The sequence below is a fragment of the Megalops cyprinoides genome, chromosome 1 (assembly GCF_013368585.1).
Source record: "Megalops cyprinoides isolate fMegCyp1 chromosome 1, fMegCyp1.pri, whole genome shotgun sequence".
In the NCBI taxonomy this organism is placed as follows: domain Eukaryota; kingdom Metazoa; phylum Chordata; class Actinopteri; order Elopiformes; family Megalopidae; genus Megalops; species Megalops cyprinoides.
Genome location: NC_050583.1, coordinates 31151318 through 31173412, shown reverse-complemented (window position 1 = coordinate 31173412; position 22095 = coordinate 31151318). Strand labels below are relative to the sequence as shown.

The 22095-nt window shown below is 40.4% G+C and overlaps 1 protein-coding gene and 1 long non-coding RNA gene across 2 annotated transcripts in view; both read left to right on the top strand.

The window, feature by feature from the left end:
* Positions 1–18651, top strand: part of LOC118770711 — a 50254-nt gene extending 31603 nt beyond the window's left edge. Inside the window, exon 3 of the long non-coding RNA XR_005004566.1 lies at positions 18422–18651. This is a non-coding gene — a long non-coding RNA (uncharacterized LOC118770711). The remainder of the gene's footprint in view (positions 1–18421) is intronic.
* Positions 18652–18769: 118 nt separating this feature from the next.
* Positions 18770–21357, top strand: elfn1b (extracellular leucine-rich repeat and fibronectin type III domain containing 1b). Its single transcript, XM_036537995.1, has one exon. The coding sequence runs from the start codon at positions 18847–18849 to the stop codon at positions 21241–21243; it is 2397 nt and encodes a 798-aa protein (XP_036393888.1). The 5' UTR covers positions 18770–18846; the 3' UTR covers positions 21244–21357.
* The last annotated feature ends 738 nt before the right edge of the window (positions 21358–22095 follow it).

Below are 22095 nucleotides of genomic sequence, written 5' to 3'. Positions count from 1 at the left end.
ACAATCACACTTTTACTTACATACTTTTAAAAATTAAAAACACAGTGTTCAGAAAATAATCCAAAGTATTTAGATTACGTTACTTACCTTGAGTAATGTAACAGAATACGTTACAAATTACATTTTAGGGCAAGTATTCTGTAATCTGTAGTGGAATACATATTAAAAGTAACCCTCCCAACCCTGTATGTCACCATTGGAACAATACATTGTTTGAAGTTTTGCAATCTGCAGTTTTGCTTTAAAGTAATTTAGGAAATCTAATTTAACACTCTCCAAAGCATTAGGAATTAAATAAGCATTTGCTTTGCTCCCACAACACACTAAAACTTATTAGTTGTTTATGGCTCTTAGCTGAACCAGTTTGAAAAGCATTTTCGCTTGAGAGAGTACATTACACACTATGGAAGGCAGCACTGTACATTGGAGACATGTTTTTATTGCTTAGCTTTGGAAGTACACAGTGGAACAAATTGCTCTTTTCACAAGTGTCTCTGAAGCTAGAGTCTATGCAAGTTTCACACAGTTTAAACTGCCACTAACATTAGCATTGAAGGGAATAATGCTGGTAACTAGACATGGAGAACACTTCACTTGAATAATCAAATACCAAGTAGCATAGACTCTAGCAATCAGCACTGTCTATGCATTTGATTTTTCTGTTTTACTGTATTGTGTATATATACAATATACAGTGAACTCACCTGTATATAGGGAGATCACTGGGACAGAATCATTGCTTTACTTAATCTGATTGTAAGAGTCAAGCAGTCTGCTCATACGGATCATTTTACACTCGATGGAACCATGCACTATGGTAATCAATCGAGCGCAATCGTGCATAATAAGAGATGTTAAATGAAATGACAATTTGAATACAGTGAATCTTGCATCTCACATAAATCACTGTAGCATCTAGCACATAAAACATTTTGGAAAAAAGTCACACAGTAAAGCTAAGTGCCTAGAGGCAAGGTGACAAAGCAGGACACTTCCTGTTAACGAACCCCTTTTGAGGCTTATGATAGTCCTCTTAAGACTAACCGAAGAGATGCAGTAAAGAAACGCATGTCAACCAGCAAGGCACCTGTGATTAAGGCTGTTCTTGTCTCACAATGGATTTTGAGATCAGAGAGTGACAGCCCCATGGCATTATAGCTAAACACCACCAATCATCACTGAAGCACTCAGAAATTTACACAAGCCAAATTACTATTTCATGTTTGAGAGGATTTTTTAATAACATTGTGACTCTCCATAAAATTTTAGGCATAAAATTCATCATTTGTGAACAATATGACTTTGCTATGGATATATAAATACTGCATGAGAGAGAGAGAGAGAAACTGAGAGATATGTGTCTGTGGTATATGATTTAGTTCTCATATTTCCTCAGATTTCTTAAATGCCCTCAGATACAGAGAAGAACCTTGCAACGACATTTTAAATGGCTTCTCATTCAGCCGGTGAGCGGGCCTCAAATAGCTTTGCTTTATAAGATCACCTACTGAGGATGGCATGGCTCTTATGTAAACCCATCATTAGCCTGTGTGCAGCAGAGCCCAAATGTCACTGAAGCTGAGAGGGGGCTGCGCCATTCAGGTGGGAGCAGCATGCAGCCCTGGAGACCTGCAAACTCTGCCCAGACCCTCACAGGTCCACCAGGAGACTGTGTAGGTGGACACTAATTGGTAAAAAATTAGTCAGGAGATGTACATATGCACCCAAAACTCTCAGAGGGTTGCGAGGAGAGAAGGTCCAAGCGGCTGCTTTCCGTCCATTTATATGAGTTCAGTGGGGGTGCGTTACATGTGACTGAAACGCTTTCTTCTGCTTTCAATTTTATTTTTCTCTTGTGAACTATGAGATGCAATGTAAACGGGAGGATTTGACAAGCCCAGCACCACCAAACATTGTCCTCAACAACTAAGCTTGTGTGTACAATAGTTGTTGGCTCATGCAGAGGACGTTTTAAAATCGTGCTGCAAATATGTGGTGATGCTGGATCTAATTTACTGCCGGGGAAAAAAAAGAGAAAAAAACAAAGAATTAAGCAGTAATTTATTCTCCTTTAATTAGCAGAGACTGCAGCGGTGAATCGGTACATAACCCAGCAGAGTGAGTCAGAGCGGACAAATAGCAGCAGCATGCATTATTAATGGCTGATGTCCCTTCAGGTTTCACTGTAGCTTCATAAAGTTTACACTTAAAGGATTCCTGCTTCAAAGCCCTGCTGTGAGGGAGCTTAGGTCAGGTTATCCACACATTCAACATCTGACATTTGGTGTTTACCTGAAAGGTCATGGACTGGGGAATAAAGCAGGGAGAAAAAATGCTTAAGGTTATTCATTTCCCTCTTAACAAATGTATCACCTGATGGCAGCTGGATCCATTTTCAAAGCCTGTGATTTTCCAGTTGTGCTCAGTGGCCATTTGGGGTTGAATAGTATTGTTTTTCTGTTGTGTATGATTACCCACTGCAGGGGTTTCCCCCCCACCTCCTGTGTGTGAGATGAACCCAACCATTGAGATCATAAAGGCAGAGAATGTTTTCCAGTTGAGGGGCATTTATGTGAACGCTTGCTGCATTTCAGTTGGCTGAGTCTGCTCTTTGTTCTTGCAATCGGCCTCACGTGGAGGCCCAAGCACCTTAAGGATGCGAGATGAGGCTTTGTAAACAGGGTCAGGAAAGAATGCCGCATGGTTCAAGTCACTGGTGGTTGCGGGATTGGAATGAAGACTCTGTTGATTACCTGAATAAAGGTCAGACGAAACTTCAGAGCGGTGCTAACCTTTTCGCGAGGAAGTGTTAAATGTTATAAGTTGTTGCAGGTTTAGCCCTCTGGCATTTCTGCTGTTTCAGACTCCCTTGGAACGTTGCTGTTTGCAGAGAGTGGAGAGGTAGCGGTGAGCTCTATGTGCATTGGCTGAGCACAAGGCAAAAGATGGGCTGCTTCTCTGGCTCACCTTGAGTACGCTGGTGAGCAGAGAGAGTGGCTGAAACTACAGGCAGAGCCTTTGTTCTTAATCATGTCTGGTGTACTTTGATATTCATCACATTCCACCACTGGCCTCAGATTTCGCTGCTGCATCCCTCTCACAATGTAAATTCCACTTAAGACAGCATAGAGGTATGGCTTTCATTGTCATATTGTGCTAACCGGTCTACATTCAGGTTTTGCAGCAGCCAGGAAGTTTGAAAGCTCTTTGTTACTGCTTTAATTCAGCAGAGGTGATATTGAGCTGCCTTATCCCTGCAGTCAGCAGATATGCTGGAGAAAGGCCTCTCTCTCTCACGAAATGCTTCTCACAGAAGATACATAAAGAGATACAAAGACACATACATGCATTTACATTACGTTAAATACAGTTTTAACCCCTACTTAGCTCAGAGAGGTTAGAAATATGATAAAATAATTACATAGTACCATGACAGATGGAAGTCATTGGACCAATGTAAAAATCTGGACAGTATAAGTTGTATAGCAATTTCAAATGTGTTGATTTGCATAACATTGAATTGAAAGAATATGTATAAACTTTTTAGTCCTTTTCTTTCCTTAAAATGCTGCCTTGCAATAATTATAGTAGTTTCTATATACTTGCTTCATGTTTACCCAGCTGGGTCAGCAAAGATGGCAGACTGGCAGATGGAAGACTAACTTAGTTATTTTGATAACTAATCGTGAACGTTGCAACATACTCTATATTGCAAATGTCTTGGATTTGTAGTTAAACAAATTCATCCATATTTTCATACTATAAGCCCCATAAATTGAGTAAACAGTCTGTATAATTGTTACATTTTGAAGAAGTGAATTCCCTCAGCAATTTTAAAGTATATGCTCACCAATAGACTTTTTGCCATGAAAACATTTTGTAATATTTGTCAAGGGTTCTTGAGGTGGCAGTACGTACTGAAGGAGTTAGTGATTTCGATTGACGTAGCCCACTGGTTTCTGGGGCGTGATTAAACAAGCTGTGACAGAAAAGACACTGAGCAAGAATGTTAACTGTTTTTGAAAGGCTAAATCCCGATTGTTCCCTCTGTGTATTTGCGTTATTACTCCATTTACTACATCAATATTACATCATTTATTGGAATTGCACATCTTTCTGAATGACTTGCATAACTTCCATTTTTTTACATATTAACTTATTACGCAGCTGAATATTAAGGGGGGCAATCCAGGTTAAGGACCCTGGGCTCAAGGGTACCATGTTTGTGCTGCACCTGGGAATCAAGCCAGTAAACCTTTGGTTACACCACACTGATGATTTGCCCCTGAGGTTCCCTTCAGAAAAGAAAAGCAGGCCTATAGTGCAGTCCAGCTGGGTAACAATTATACAGATGCAATTTAAAAGACAGTGGAGGAATTTGTACTTTCAGCTTGTTACATGGAGTCATTTTAGGAGGGATTTCAGTTCAAGCACAAAGAATTTTGGCTTTAACTTGTATTTTATTTAACAATTTTAAAGCACTTTCTTTTTTATGTAACCAACATATTTCTTCTCTTTCAGTTTATGATGTTCTGCAAATTATAAAAATGAGTAACCCTGCCTTACTATAAATTTGTTACTGCAAGTTAAGGCCAAACTACTTGGCAGCTTAACTGAATTGCTCTGGATATTCCTTGAATTTAGGGGGTTTATCTCTAATAAACTCCCCACTTGAGCCTTGTGTTGTTCCACAGTTCTGCTTAACTTTTCTATGACTTAAATCTGTTACTTGCTCACCCCAGCACACCCCCCATTTGTAGAAAAAGTAATAAAAGCCACACACCTCCATATATTTCTGCATGAGAGTAGTGGAAGAGATTTGTATGCATTGTTTTTTCCCCTCTGGGAAGTGGAGAGTTCACAGGACTGGGGGACTAAATCGCTGTTGGACAGGAGTGGATCTTCGGGATGTGAGGGACAGACATCAAAAGGCGCTGCTCTTCCTAAACTGTGACCGTTTCAGATAGCTGTGGGATTAACAATGTGAAGTGGCCTGGCAGTAGCTACACAAGCATATCAGCCCATGACAACTCACAGATCCACCCAGAGGTTTTAGGAACGCTGAGCTGCTCACAGCACATGGCTGTTTTGCACCTCACCAGGCATCAGACATTCTGAAGGACCGTTTCTTGGAAACAGTGTCACCCCACCATATCTCTAAATGGCATACTGCAAAGGATGATAACCAAATATGCACAAGCTAAAAACCTGGAGCACAGGAAGGAGGGGATGGAAGTTCAGAAAGAGAACAACACATCTTAAACATTTTATTTCGCTATTCAAATAAACTTTTTGTTTAATTTGTATGGAGTGCAAGCATGTGGTGGAAGAATTTTGTTAAAGATTTGAATGTAATTCACCATTCAAGTCATCCCTCAAAGCTATGTGAAACACACAGGTTTTGTGGGGGTTAAACATTTTACTTCCAAAATAGGTATGATATTTCCTATACTACAAACAGAAAAATTCCTATAAAGAGATTGGTATATTTCAGATGCTCACTGTGATTTGAAAGCTTTTTGCTTGATTACAGGGAGGAAAAAAGTTAATATTAGCATTTTAATTAAGTTAATGGTTTGTCATTGTATTCAGTCTGATTTTCATGACCAATATCTACAGTTCCAGAGGTTGAAAATAATTAAGAGATGAGTTACTATAGGTGTGCTCCAAACACATGAGGATTAATCTGTAAAAAAAAAAATAACTAACTAAATAAATAGGAAATATTCTGTAATAAAGAATGATTGAGTGGGTGCCTCTGGAAAAAACTTTGCCCTTAATTAACTGCTTTTGGCTAGTTTTGATCTGTGAACCTGAAACTACATGTTTAATGCAACATGGCTTATGGAGCAATGTCTGAAGTATCTCTTATAAAGAAAGTTTTAAAACTATCTTCAGCTCTCTCTAAAAAACTAAGCAGAATCCAATTTTCAGCAGATGCTGCTTAAAGAATCACAGGTGATGGATTAGAGGATTAGAATGATGGAATGAATAACCATATGTCACATTCTCCAGACTGTGAGCTTGGTACTTTGCCTGTAATTGTTCTGCTACACTTGTTATGTCATCCTAAACTACAAGGGTTTGGAGTCTCTTCCCACCTATAATATACAGTCATGATTAATATCATAAATTAAATGTTCCTGGAGACAAGTCCTTTCATTCGTTTGCTGTTTTATTTTATCTCATCCCTTAGAGCTGTGATAATTACTTTGCCAGGCAGAGTAGTAAAACCTGTCTCTTGGTTTATTCTCCATTATGATGATGCATGTTTGAGTGTCTTTCTTTGTTTTTTGCTTTTTTTCCTCTGGACATGGGCCCATGATACTCCACTTTAGTTGAACTATTTGCATAAGGTGATTGTTTTTTCCCTCCTCATATGGTTCAAGCAAAATCACATCATATCTTCTTGTTAGTTATCAGCAAAAGCTGCATGTTGGAAACAGAGATGCTTATCAGCACCATTGATTCTGCCCATCTCAGTATCAGATATCTCACTTTGTTCTGAAGACATTGACACTCGGCATTAGCATCATGGGTTTGCAAAAGATGAGAAACCGTACAGCAGCCAGGAGGTGAGAAATATCACACCCTCTCCCCGAGACCATGGAGGGTCAGCGAGTTAATGGGCTTTTAAGGTAAATGGGCAGGTTGGCGCTTGCACTGCAAATGCCGCCTTTGTCTCCCCTGCATGAGGCTGTCACATTGTATTGTGAACAAAATATATCAAAAACCCTATCAGGCTCAGGTCCGCTATTGAATCTTCCCAAGCCCCACCAGCCCTTCCAAAGACATCAGGAGGAGAGAGCTGAAGGGGGTGACAGGGGTACGCCGATGTCTGGCACAAGCGCCAGTGGTGCCATAAACACTCAACCTCAGTTCCTGTTTTTCACAGAATCGTGTGCGTGTGTCCAGGTATCATTGCGTCACAAGGCTAACGGGAAAACAACGAAGGACCAGGGGAAAAAAGAACCATGTTAAGGATTACATGCATTTGTTGTGTTTTCTTCCTACTGGAATCTTTACAACAATAAACTCTAACCCCGTACTTTTTGGTCAGGGGCAGTCTTCATTGGGCTTGTTGTATTTTGTATGTTAATGGGAGCAGGAAACCACGCTCAGGACATTGCATAAATTTCCCTTCCCTCAATGAGCACGGCACAGTGTGTGGCATTGCGTTAATATTCTGCATGGTTTTATTATTTTTGACAGATTGTTTACCGTTATGCTGACCTTGAGAGGAGACGTTTCACTTGTCCTTGTCAATGTTTGTTTTACCATGCTAACAACGCTGCTCCCTTAGAATCCTGTCAGCCGTGATCCCAAGGTCACCAAGGCGCAGATGAGAGTGTGAAAACAGCACTTCCATCTGGGGGGTGCAATCAGAGTTATTTAGTGTTGAATCCCTCCCTCTCCCAGGCCTCCCTCCACATACCTCTGGCTTTCCACTGTTTTGGATGCTGCAGGACTGCACAGCTTTGCTGATCCAATCCTTTTGCCATGTGGCAGTGCAGAGAACAAGTCATGCATACCAATGAAGTTAGCCAGATCAAGAGCCGACTATTTGTCATATTTCACAGTGGAGCTTGCCTGTTATGAACAGCAAAGCTGACTTTTCTCCTGGGTAATAGAGTCAAATGTGAGCATTTAAATCCCAAAATATGTTTTGGAATGTTAAGAAATCTTGTAATATCAATGAGTCTAAGAAAGGAATTAACTAATATGTCTAATATCGCTCATAGAATTCAGTAACTGATGGTTACGAAAGGCTAAGGAAAAGGTAGCAATGACACTTCATTAACCACTGGGTGGGTCCATTTAGGTGTACCTAAGGGGTACTAGTTCATTATATCACAGTTCTGCTTTCAGTGGAAAGACTGTACCCTGGGAATGCCTCTCCTGTATTCTGTGGCCTGGAAAGCTGACTGGTTCAAGAGCTATTTCCTGGGTCATTTTCAATAAACCCTTGACATTCTAGTGATAGGAGCCATTACTCTTCAATGGCACACACTGAAAACACAGCCTCCCAAACACAAAACCAGGGGCATGGTCTGGAAATCTCAGCTACTCCTTCAAAATGACATAGACGATATATAATATAGACAATAAAATTCCATTGACAATATATCTGTCATGCATATCTCAATGTGTGTCTGTACTTCTACACGTTTATTAACAGATATCATGTTAAACTTAATTTCCTAACTTAATTTCTTCAAGTTTATTAAGTAAAACATTATTCTCACTCTTGGCATAAAATAAATTAGATTTTAATCATAGGTTATGTGAAGCAACAAGAAGCATTTGCAGAACTCCAACCCTTGGATTATTTCTCCCTGGATTCATCATGAAACAATAATTATGTCTCACAAATCTAACTGAGTTCCAGTTCATTTGTTTTTAAACATTGTATCATAGTATTAAGTCTTGATCAGTAATCTTTGATATATAGACTGTCAGTCAGACTGTGGTACTTTTTGAATGTAACCACCCCAAGTGGATAGACAACTCCAGGTTAATAAATTCCTTTTAGTGGTAGGTTCAGAATTTTACACTAATCAAAACTGAAGAAACTTACAAGATTTACAGATACTTTAATATTGAGCAAAATAAATAAAAAAATAAAACAATTATCATAGCAGTTGCATTGTTCTTTAGGCACAATGTACAAGTGTTAACCAAAGGTTTGTGAATAGTTAGAAATTTTAAAAAGACAGAAAGAAAACAGACCGCTGAAGGAGACCTAGGTTTGCTGGCTGATACTGCAGCATGTTTATTACAAAGAAAGCCTTCCACTGTGCCACAGGGTTCCTTTCTCATTACCCAAGGTCCAAAACAGATGTTCTCCTTTTAGAGATTATTAACCATAAACTGGTTTCCTCCAGAGAGGGCTTTGCCAACATTAGCACTGATGGAGCTGTTTATGAACGCTGGTCTTTCGCCCCAGTTATGCCACTGTGTTGAGCAGCATCGGGAAGAACAGCAGGCCTCCCTTCACTTTGCCCCACAACTTATTACTGTATTTAATTCTGGCTTGCTACACCCAGATGTACTTGTTCCCCCCTTGTTATTTTCTCAAGGACAATTGGCTTGGCTTCAACAACTAAAGGTTAGGGATGCTTAGATATTAGTGAAAATTCAGCCAATGCACGCCAGGCACCACATAGGTCAAGCTGTGCAAAATATTAGCCCTTGCCAGGAATAACCTCTAATCCATAGGAGCCGATGGCTTGGCAATTAAACAATCACGTCCCTCTATCATTAGTCTGTCACGGCGGCCCTGTCGCCCTTGATCCTACATGTTGCTGGTACACGGTGTGCGCTCTGCTGCTCAGAGGCAGATCCCCCCCACCTATCGCGCCCGGGCCCCAAGGACGTGCAACCTGGAGCCTCGTCAGAGCATCGTCAGCAGGAGGACTCAGATTAATCAGTCTCTCACAAGGGGCAACACACAGGGGCACGCATTACGTATATATCTGAATTAAACCATACAAAAGCTTTCCCGCATGATTAACCTGCCCATCAGTTTGCAGCCCTGTCTCAGTGGCTCTTAAACTGTATTCAGATTAAATTATTGGCTGTCACAAGGCTATCACCTCCCGGGGCCTCATGGGCACGGCTTAAGCATCTGACTATTTGATAGCGTCAACTTGTTCCTTCAGTTGCCAGACATATAGACAGACTCACTGATGCAGGTGATGATTTTGGAGGCACTGCTTATAAACATACTTCACCGGTTCCCATTATTTTGAACTGGCTTGTGTGGTTCAATTTGAGTACAGTGCAGTTCTTTGGCCTGGTCCTCCAGATATAGTAGATTCTTTGTGATTCTCCTTGACTGTAGCACAAAATCCCAGGGACCTTCAAAACCAGATGTCAGCAGCCCAGTCCTGTAGACAGTTAGATCAGGAAAGTAGGCTGTTCATCACATCAGTGATTCACAATATGAATCTGTAATCCGGGAGGGGGCGGATTTCCCCAGAGCCAGTAAGGAAGACACAGTCCTGGGGGGTAAACACGACATGCGAGCGGAGTCATTTGTTAACGCAAACGCAGCTTAGCAGAGGGCACAGAGCTGATAGACACAAGATATGGGTTGAGCTCCAATAAGTGCTCAATTTTGGCACAGTCTGTTTTCACACTTTTGTGTGGTGAAGATGGCCTGCTTGCCACGTGTGCTACTGTGGGATTGCACTGCACCCTCTTCATTCCAGTTCATCAGGCCTCTCAAGCATGCTCCTTACCACTGTGTAGTGGAAATTACTGCATCTTTTTAGCCCCTTAGCTTTTTTATCATTCTAATTAATTCACATCCTCTAAAGCTTTCAGTCTCCCTCTCTCTGCAATGAGGCTTCCATTTCATTGCCCCTGATCGTGTCAGGTCTGGCTGTTTTATCACCGCAGTGTTACGGAACATGCCAAGGATGCGGCTCCCAGCATGCCTCCACCTCTTGTTTCCTACTCATACTCTTCACCATGTGCAGCAATGAGAGGACAAGCAGTGAGTTATGATTTGTTCTGCAAATTTAATTGCACCAAAGTAAAAACAATACATTTCTCTCTACAGCACTACACGCCCTGGGGTAGGTAGTTGTGGCCATCCTCCTGCAATCCCTGGCCACATGTGGAAGTATATAGCAAAAACATAATTTTAAAAATGGAAGAGCGCAATCTGATTTGAGAGACCTTTATGGAGCTGGGATGTGTATCACAGAGGGAATGAGCGGCCAAATCGTTTAGATTCGAAAACTCTGCCTGAGGCCCCAAATCACACAACGGGATTACATGTTCAGTGTTCAGAGGGGGAAACTTTTAAAAGTCTCTTAAAACTCCATCCTGTAATTTAACAAACCATTTTCTTAACCCACTGGCATTCCTCAAACCCTGTGACCCTCTGTGGCCAGCTTATTTCCTCTCAGTTTACCTGTCTGTGCAGTAGTTTAAAAGTGTATCCAAGGTGCTCCACGTTTGCTGATGCAGCCTGCTCTGTCTCTAACAGCAGACCTCTGCTCTGAAAGTGGCAGAGAATTCATTTATTTCACTCTGAAATCATTTTAAAAATTCCTATCACAAGGATACACACTGGCACAGGATTAAATGTAGGTTAAAGAAAGCATTGCAAATGTGTGCTTCTAATCAATTTTGAACCCCTTTTTGAAAACCTTGCCTCTGACTTCAAGTATTCCTAAATAGGTTATCTTCCCACAAAAAAGAAATATGTGTGAGGCAGCACTTAATTCTTGTTACAATACAGTATTCTGTAACACTTGGAATCTGACTTTATGCTGAGATTTTTCAAGTTTGAGGAGCATTTTACTAAAAAGGTCTGTTAACAGAATAAAAACACTGGTGAATATTTCATGCGCTGGAGCCCAATTCTCAGTTTATTGAGCAAATATTTGCATCAGAGTTTTGTAACCTAATAGATTGAGAGATCCAGCTTTCCTGATCATAATTACAAATTTATTTCAGTTTAGTGCTAGAATTCTGCATCTTCATTGCATTAAATCTTTTGATTATTCCTCAGTTTGAAGTTGTAACAGTTGTATCGGTTTGGTGCTGTATTATTAGGCATCCTGGGACCTTCTCCATGCCCCCAAAATATTTGAAGGCAGCCAAATGTACTTTTTTTTGAAATGGCATGGCCATAAAATCATATTAGCGGTGTCGATTTTTGTGCTTGACCATGAAATGTTTTGCTGAAGCCAGTGAACAGGAATCATAGGGCCATTCTATTTACCTCAGAAACCGTTTAAGAGGTTTAAGTCCTGTAGGTATCCACACACACAAATTTTCCTTCTGCTTTACTGAGTGGCGAATGCCTGCATAATTCCCCCTTCTTGGCCTCCTCATGTGATATCTAAATCATCCCCTCAGTGACGCCTGCATGTATGTAGCTCATAATGGGCCGTAGACAGCAGGAGGTGGTGTGTCTCGGTCCCTTTCTCACACGCACCCTGCAGACGCACCATCAGGACTCAGTCGCCAAGGCTGGACTGGAGCAGTCGCTCCATCTGTCATTTGGAGCCACTCATCTTCACTGAGCTCCTCAGGGCCCATGCAGAGCAATATCTCCCCTTGTGCTGAACACCATTGGTGCGTTATTGGGCCCCACAGTCTACGGGTATCAGAACAGTCTCATGAGCATGCAGACTGCCACAGACACTAGAGGTATGACCTGTCTAGATTTTCATCCGTCGTTGTTTTTGTGTCACAGTGGCCTTTCATCACTTTCTGGGATATCCAGTTTTCTGACGGTTTGCAATGGAGTTCCTGGTCGTAGCAGTGGCTCCATTTGACAGAACAGTATCAGTATCACCATCTGCTACAATAGGCTCAATGACAGATCGCTGAAAGAGAGCATAGACACTGTCATATGAATTTTTTTTTATACAATGAAGGACCTTTAAGAGAACAATCTGTGCCTCATGGGGTTACCATGGAGACAGCTGTTATATAAACTGAACGTAGAACTACAAATGTATTTATTAATGGTTTATAGCTGATTTAATATTATGTGACAGCTTGCATTTGGATTTATATTAGAATTTATTTCACGGAATCTCCTTCTTTCTGTGCTCCTCCTGTCTGGATAAGACCGAAAGTAACTTTGATGTCGTCTAGTCTTGGATCACGCAGATTCTTTATTTTGCCTTTTGGGTATCATTGGAGTTGCAATGACAAGTATGGTTAGTGTATGCTTTCCTGCTGCATGTTGCTGAACTCCCACACAATGAAATGCGCAATGATTTATTACACTGAAATTTGCTTAAGGACATGTGTACAGCTACTTTACACAATGTCGAATGTTAACATATCTACTTAAATGTGCTGTGTGAGCAGAGATTCTTTGTTATAAAGAGACAGATTCATACATAAAAATAGACAGAGTACTTCAACACAGACAAAATCTTTGTCCCATACACTGAGATACAGGAAAGTGTCCTGTTAGGGCCTCTGATCTGTCTTGGGCTTGATGATGCTTGTTCCTAAAGGAGAGATTGGAACAGGGTAGTACTTCTTATGTGTGAGTAACCTGACATTTTTGTATGCCAAAAGCTTTATTTGTGGAGATATGAATAAATCCAACCAGGCAATAGACACTGTAACATTATTTCCAGGTTACATGTATAGGGCTTTTTGGATCTGTATTCATGTCTGGAATGCAGTATTTTATCTGAGCTAACTGCTTTTTCCACTTATCAGAATGAATTTTGCCAGCTTGTCAATGTCAGTTTATAAGCTAATGCTCCCCAACTGGAAGTCCGTCGATGTGCTGATATAAGTCCAACCATAAAAAGATTTCCTACATAGTATTTTATGTTGACTACTGTTGTGTGTTATTATTTTAAGATGGCTTTGAGAACACATTTACAAATACTTCAATAACTACCAAACTCTTTGAGAAAAAGGTTAAAAAGTTATAGCCATCCAAGTCCTCCAATGCACAATAAATGTCATATAGTTTCTTCAGGAATGCAGATAATGTGAATTAAAATACTTAACTAATTCAGTTGTGACGGGTTATCTCTTCTTGAATATGTTTGAAAGATGCAGTTAGCCGAAGCTCACATCTTATGTTTTGACTTCTGGAAGCTGAGAAGCCCACCACCAAATGTCAGGGTAGTTGGGGAAACACACTGCTTCCAAACTTTGATGGTTGTCATCTGAAAATAAATTTTAAATAATGGGATTTTAAGGAAATGATGTCTCATGTATGTAACTGTAGCCTCAGTCATTCCCCAAAACTATTTTGTATAATTTTGGCTTCACACTGCAATTGAGTTGTACTGTAGGAAAAGGGCACATGTAGTAAAAGGTGAATTTAATTTAATATTGGAATTTTGAGGGTTTACAGTAACAAATTAACCCTTTGATCTGTTCATCAGGGAGATGCTATATTCTTACTATAACAGAGTTGGACAGTATAACTTAAAGTATTCCATATAAATGTCAAGGGGTAATGTGTTATACACTGACAGTTTCAGACACAACTGTTGTGTATGTATTATTTTAATTATGTATTCATTTAAATTGAAATTTGGTTGTTGTTTTTGTTAACGTACACTCAGGTTAATGTTATCCTTTGCCATTTTTTTAATAACTGGAGTAGAAGGTCAATCTGCAAGTAAAAAATATTTTGCCTTGAAGCAAGCCATACCAGTTCTCTAATCTAGTATTATAGAGTCATTTATCGATAATAGAATTCAATACATCATTTGTTTTGGGCCAAGGCACTAAACAGTTTACATCTATGGCAAACAAACTATATGAATAAAGGTGACCCTAAAGCAATCCAGAATTGTGGTCCATACTGTATGGCAGTGTACCCTACCACATTTTATGAGGTCTGATGGAGTCAACAAAACACACAGATGGACTCAAAAATGTTTCAAAAATGTAGGTGTAAAATATAAAGCTGAATTCTCAAAAGACAGAGGTTTAATTCTGAAGAGGTGGGCAGATATAAACTTTTTTATAAACATAAACTCTTAGAAATGCAACAATGACTCATCTACCTTGAGAAGAAACCATATAAATGTATTCTAACTTGAATTATTACAATTTCTGTCATAGCTTATTTTTGTGTAGGTAGGGGTCATGTTATATAAATACAAAAAAAGTATGTAGAAAATATAGAAAATGTCAGACTGCCGCATTGTATTGTTTGGAGGTTGGAGTTTTTTTATATATATATATACATTTTTTTCTCAGTGCAGTGGCAATGCCATGACCAAATGCCTCTAGGATAATACTAATACAGAATATCATGCAAATTAACATGATTAATCAAGCAACATTGATTTTCTTCCAAGAAGAAATAAATGGCCCCGGTAAGATTTAAGAAGGTCATGCTGAGGGCATATTTTGACCAGTTTATACAAGAATGAATCCATAGACTGTAGACTTGAAGGACTGGAAAACAAATGAAGAAATTGTGCTTCTGACAAAGGGAACCTGTCCAGCCCTTTCTTAGAAATATATAGGTCTAGATGTTTTAATTATTCAGGTTATTCAAAATAGTGTAAAATATTATTTTTAGCACTGGATACATGTTTATTATAATTTACTCCATGTTCCTATAATACTTCAATGAAAAGTTTATAAATGTCTAAAGACCAGTAAAATGCCATGTAAGAACAGATTTAAATGCTTATACATATATTTTCCCAATCCCTTAAATGTATACACTATCAAAACAATAAATCCAAGGCCTCATGGACACCCCATTTGTTTTTGACTGTCTGTTTATTATTATTATTATGATTATTATTATTATTATTATTATTATTATTATTATTATTATTATTATTATTATGGAATACATGCTCAAATGTATGGCACTAAAGCCTCCATTACTGAGAGGAAAGTTGAATGCCCTGGGTCATGTAGCCACATCCACATAAACGATGAGATGCCTTGCATACTCTCCAGGACTTATTAATGCTGTCAATTTCTTTGTGCATTACAAAGCTAATAACCCTTCAAAGGCATTGGCCATCCAAAATAAATCCTTCTCCCAGGAAACTGATGGTATTAATCACTGGAATATTTGTGAATCGGTCAACAAAAATCATGCATGGATGTTGCAAATAAAAAAGCCGTTCTGATTTTGACCAAAAAATCAAATTAGAGAAAATGTTTGAACCAGATTAAATGCATGTAAGGTTCCACACATCCTTCCATATGTAAACCGAGACACTGCCTGAATTATGCTTTTTTTTCCATCTTCAAGGCAGAGTTAGGCTATTTTCAGCACCCCCATATGATAATGGATTCGCTGGTTCCAAACATGCATCGTGCCGGCAGGGAAAACATATTGAGTATGGTAAAAATGATATTAATGTCTTCATATTTTCAGCTGGGGATACTTTTAGAGCCCTATCTGGATAGCTGCATTCATCATTCATGGTAAAGATGCATTGGCAGAAGTGACACATAGGCTACTGTGTGCTGTACGAAAAATCCTGGAAGTAAGACTCAGTGTGGAACGGTGACCTACAGCTGCTTGTGCTGGGACACAATCAAGCCTGGATAAGTCAACGTGATTAATAAAGCAATATTGATTTTCTTCCAAGAAGAGACAAATGGCCCCAGTAAGATTTAAGAAGGTCATGCTGAGGGCATATTTTGACCAATTTATACAAGAATGAGTCCATAGACTGTAGACTTGTAGGACTGAAAAATGCATGATAAAATTGTGCTTCTGTCCAGCCGTTTCTTAGAAGTAACTTTAAAAAATGAGAATCATTCAGACTCATAATGACAATAGCATAGATACTGCCCATGAGACGTATTATCCATAAAGATCACCCGGTTGAAAAGAATGCATTGAAGGAATATTCTTTTACACTTGAATTTTGATTTTGCAGGTAAACTGTACACATTTGTAAGAGTAAATCTGAGTTCTTCAAGAATTGTCATTTATAGACAAAGCAATGTACAGCAAGACAAGACTTTAAGGCAAAGTTTCTATAATGCCATTCTATAATGTTGTGATGGTGGGCTTGTCCTGATAGGGGCATGTATGAGATAATAGATTTTGAAAACAAAAAATACATTTTGAATGGCAGCAAAATTGATATCTGGTGTTTAAATTCAAAACAATGATCAAATGAAAAATGCCCTGAGCATTAAAAACAATGCATTGAAATAAATATACAATGATTTGTGTCTTACCAAAGTAAAAAGGGGGAAACAAGCTGAGTAATTCCCTCAAAGCAACATATCCAAATTCTCCACTTAACAAATTGCTGCAGAATTTGAGAAATCACCTCCTTATGCTGTTAGACTGAATACAATTATAACTGGTACAGTAGTCCTCCACTGGGCGAAATTTAATTTTCCTTCAATGCAGAGCTCATTACTTGTGTGCCACTGCCAGTGACATCATCAATAAAGACCTCCATAATAAACTACACCAAGCTTTCTCAATATTGAATAACAGATCAACTCACCTCAAGCACTAATCAGCACATGCCCGTTCAAACATCAATCAACCTTCAGCAAGCAGCTCCATGGCTCGTATTTACCCAGGGAAGTCGACACAGAGGCCAGCCTGATGGGATCTCATTGTGCTTCATGTTCATGTGGGGTATCTGCCGAGATGCAGAGCAAACAGTTCTAGAAATGTGTGGTATGCTGTACATTGATGTACGTTGTGTGGTAGCAATTCCCAGATTGACACACATTTTGATGATAGAGGAACAATTGTACTATTTATGTAGGGTTTGTTTGCCATCCAGTAACAGTGCTATCCCCTTCAGCTTGAACTGATGAGGGTGCGATATACAAAGCATTAGTGTACTTTGCAGTGTGTCTAAGTGGTATGAATATCTGGGAGTTTTCACACTATAAAGAGACCACAGGTCTCTGCCTGGCTTCAAACACTCTTGAAAGTTAGTCAAATCTCACTGCTCTTCCTACGTTTCACAACAAAATCTTGCCCCCCCTACTACATGTGGGTTCCTGTACTGCACTGTACTTTGTTTGAAATATCCAACATCAATTATTGATTGCACTGACTGGGTCCCAGGGCTCACACCTTGGTCGTATGGCAAAGTGTAATGTACCACTGGGGCTGTCAGATGGGGTCTTACTGCCAATGTGTGAAAGACTACTATCCCATGGTGCCTAAGTACCATTACTCATGAGGATGTCTTGTGTGTTATATCTACAGAGAAGAGTACACTATACTAATGGTGTTAAAACAAGCACACACTATTTTCTTCAACCTGTCAGGTGGTAATGGACAAGTGCAATGTTTTTAAAAACACAATCAATAAAATCTATTTACAATAAAGAATCCATAGGGACTGCAGCAGTATTTGAAGAACTTAAATGGAGGGCAATTTAAGTAGATGTGAAAAGGAATGCAGAACATCCATTCACTGATGTGTCAGGTGTCATGTTTGCCATCAGGACATACACATCAGTTAGCACATTTGTTTAAGAATTAATTCACAGAATCAATATATTTGAACTTCACATACCTTTTAATTTCAGTCTCTATACAATCTATTTAAATCACCCATTCAAGTGACATTTACTGTGATCATTACAGGCTTGGTAATAAAATTTATTTAAAGTGCTACCTAAAAGTCTATTATGTTTATAGCTTTCTTGTTTTCTTGTAATACTGCATATACAGCAGAAAGGTTGGATGAATGTATATTGAAAAGTGGATACAGTTGGAAAGTTTTCCTATTTAGTTGTTATTGATATTCATTCTGGTCTTCCTTCTTGTCCAGATGGAATCTATGTGCATTACTTTGCAAATTGCCCTTTTCTGTTAAGTGTCTGAAAGCTTTGTTTGAAGGACCAGACAGAAGTTATATGCTTTTCCTACATGCTGATTTCTGTTTAGTTTCAATTCAGTTTCATCTTCGTTCCACTGATCTCATCTTCTCCTCTTTCGCAGCGCTGACCTCAGAGTCATAAATGAAAGACCAAGAAAGGGAGAGGAAAAGAGACAGGAATTCAAGACTCATCAGAAATGTTGGCCACAAGGGAAATAAGCACAAGCCAATCTGAAGTGGTGATATACTGATGCCCAGAGACCAATCTCAGTACCTCACGCCAGCCGACAGTCGCATGCGGGAAGAAACCTAAATGCATCAGCTCTGTCCAGTTGCCTTGTTTAATACTGTCTGGGCCATTCAATACAAAATCATCCAGGTTTTTTCACTGCATTGGTGGTTAACAATGGACTCTGTTGCCTGAATTGAAAAAAAGAAAAAAAAAAAAACGGTAAAAGAGGGCTGTAAGATTCCATATTTACATCTACCAGGGAAGGGGTCCGATCTTGTTGATGGTATCACCCCTGGGTAGCTACCAGTAGAGATCATGCATTCCCAAGAAGCACAGATGGCTTACCACGGACGTATGGCGATGAGTGCCTTTTTCTGGTGGGTGGCATTCCTTTTTCTGATGCAGACAGCTGAGGTTAGAGGAGACTGTTGGCTCATTGAGGGGGAAAAGGGTTTTGTATGGCTCGCGATTTGCAGCCAAAACCAACCACCTTATGAGGCTATTCCACAGCATATCAACAGCACCATTGTGGATCTACGACTGAACGAGAACAAAATTAAAAGCATCCACTATTCTGCCCTTAGCCGCTTTGGCAACCTGACTTACCTAAACCTGACTAAGAATGAGATCACCTACATAGAGGACGGGGCCTTTTCTGCCCAGTTCAACCTACAGGTCCTTCAGCTAGGCTTCAACAAGCTGCGAAACCTGACAGAGGGCATCCTCAGGGGTTTAGGCAAACTCCAGTACCTCTACCTCCAGGCAAATCTGATTGAGACCGTGACACCCAATGCCTTTTGGGAATGCCCCAACATCGAAAACATAGATCTCTCCATGAACCGCATCCAGCAGCTAGATGGGGCAATTTTCAGTGGTTTAACTAAGCTGACTACCTGTGAGCTTTACACTAACCCCTTCAACTGTTCCTGTGAGCTCCTAGGCTTTCTAAAGTGGCTCGCAGTTTTCCCCAACAGAACCAATGAGCGTATGGTGTGCGATTCCCCTGCAGGTTACTCTGGATACAGTCTTCTCAGCCAGAACCCAAACATGCCCACTTTTCGTAATGCCCTGCACATGCTTTCCACTGTGTGCACAGAGGACTATGTGACTTCATATATTCCTGGCACCCCTGACACCACCACTCTCCAACCAGACTCCACCCCCTGCGGAGTGGAGGATTGCCCCTCTGGGACTGGGCCTTATGACATTATCAATATCAGCCCACCGTACATTGACCTTGAAGTGAAGCCTATCATGAAACTGAAGCAAGTGACACACACTAGTGCAGTTATTATGGTTCAGATCCCTCATCCTTTCAAGAAGATGTATATTCTGGTTCTCTACAACAACAGTTTCTTCACTGACATCCAAAATCTCAAGAAGGAAAAAGAGGAAATAGAGCTGAAAAATTTAAAAGCCCACACGGATTACACCTACTGTGTGGCCTCCATACGCAACTCTCTTCGATACAACCACACCTGCCTGACTATCTCCACGGGCCCCAGAAATGGAAAGGAGAGAGTGGCTAACAACTCCACTGCCACTCACTACATCATGACCATCCTTGGGTGTCTCTTTGGCATGGTGATAGTCTTAGGGGTTGTCTACTACTGCTTGCGAAAAAAACGGCAGCAAGACGAAAAACACAAAAAAGCAGGCAATATCAAGAAAAACATCATTGAACTCAAGTACGGAGCTGAGTTGGAAGGTGGAACTATTTCCCAGCTGACACAAAAGCAGATGATGAGTGGAGAGAACATGCCCCGGATGCCATACCTGCCTTCCAGCGGTGAAATGGAACAGTACAAACTCCAGGATATCAGTGAAACCCCTAAAACAGCCAAGGGCAATTACATCGAGGTTCGCACTGGGGAGCAACCAGACCGCAGAGAATGCGAAATGTCCATCCCTGGAAACAACCAAGGCTCAGTGGCGGAGATCTCTACCATTGCAAAAGAGGTGGACAAAGTTAATCAGATCATCAACAACTGCATAGATGCCCTGAAATCGGAGTCCACCTCGTTTCAAGGGGTGAAATCTGGAGCGGTGTCCACTGCAGAGCCACAGCTAGTGCTCATATCAGAGCAGCCGCAGAGCAAGTCTGGCTTCCTGTCTCCTGTCTACAAAGAAAGCTACCACCACCCTTTACAGAGGCACCACAGCATGGAAGCTGCCCCCAAGCGTTCCAGCACCTCCTCCAGTGGCTCCATACGGAGCCCGAGGTCATTCCGTTCAGAGGGCACCTACAAGTCCGAGGCCAAGTACATTGAAAAGACGTCGCCAACGGGTGACACCATCCTGACCGTCACGCCAGCAGCTGCCATCCTGAGAGCAGAGGCAGAGAAGATCCGTCAGTACAGTGAGCACCGGCACTCCTACCCGGGCTCCCACCAGCCGGAGCAGCTAGAGGGCTCTGGAAGCCGGAAGCCCTCCATCCTGGAGCCTCTCACTCGGCCCCGCCCCAGAGACCTGGCCTACTCACAGCTCTCCCCCCAGTACCACAACCTTAGCTACTCCTCTAGTCCCGAATACTCCTGCAAACCATCCCACAGCATCTGGGAGCGATTCAAGCTCCACCGCAAGCGCCACAAAGAGGAAGAGTACATGGCAGCAGGACATGCATTACGTAAAAAAGTGCAGTTTGCCAAGGATGAGGACTTGCACGACATTTTAGACTACTGGAAAGGTGTATCAGCTCAACAGAAATCTTGATCTCTCACCCAGACCACCACTTCTCAATCTGGACCAAAATAATACAGATTCAAAAAGGTTGAACATGACAAAATGATAGATTCAAAGGGAGAAATATTTAGATCATCATGAAACTCCTCCACAGCTATTTTTATTCAGAGTATATTACTGGACAAAATGGAGCTATAACTATGAAGACTATTCACATTTGTGAGTACGTGAACCAAATTAAGGAGCAAACATTGGAAAAATCAACCGTATTAAATTATCCTCATTTCTTTTTTCTAGAAAAAAGAAAACAAACAAAAAAAAGCATTGGAATATACTTATTTGGGTATCGCATGGCCATGTCCTGTGACTGTGGATTAACTGTTTGTGTACTTTGAGTGAAAAACAGGCAACAAAATATGTCCGCTGAACACTCTGTGTACAAGACTGTGTATATGGTTTCCTTTGTCAGAGAACTACACTCCCATGCACACACTTTTCTCACTCTGCATTGTAAAATTACTATTTATCAATGCATTCTACATAGGAGAAGAACTATGTACATACGAAAGTTCTATATTTGCAATGTTTGCTGTATAAAAAAGAAACAATTACCTGTTTGTATCAGGTTTTAACCATGAATTTTAGAAACAGCTTCATTATTTTTTTCAGTCTCAAATGAATGTCTCCTGTCCTGATGGATAAAAAACTGCACTGTTTGTTGAAATGGTACATTCTTCTGACCATACCCTATTGGTCCCTCCTCCTCCCTTTTTTCTATGGCATACATTTTGCAGAAGTCACAAATCAAACTGCACAATATTAACAGCTGAGATTCATCGTTCCTCAAATAATTATATTCAACCAAAGTGCTGTGGTAGCAAG

Coding starts and splice junctions, on each gene's coding strand:
- elfn1b (XM_036537995.1), top strand. CDS start 18,847: ATGCATTCCCAAGAAGCACAGATGGCTTACCACGGACGTATGGCGATG.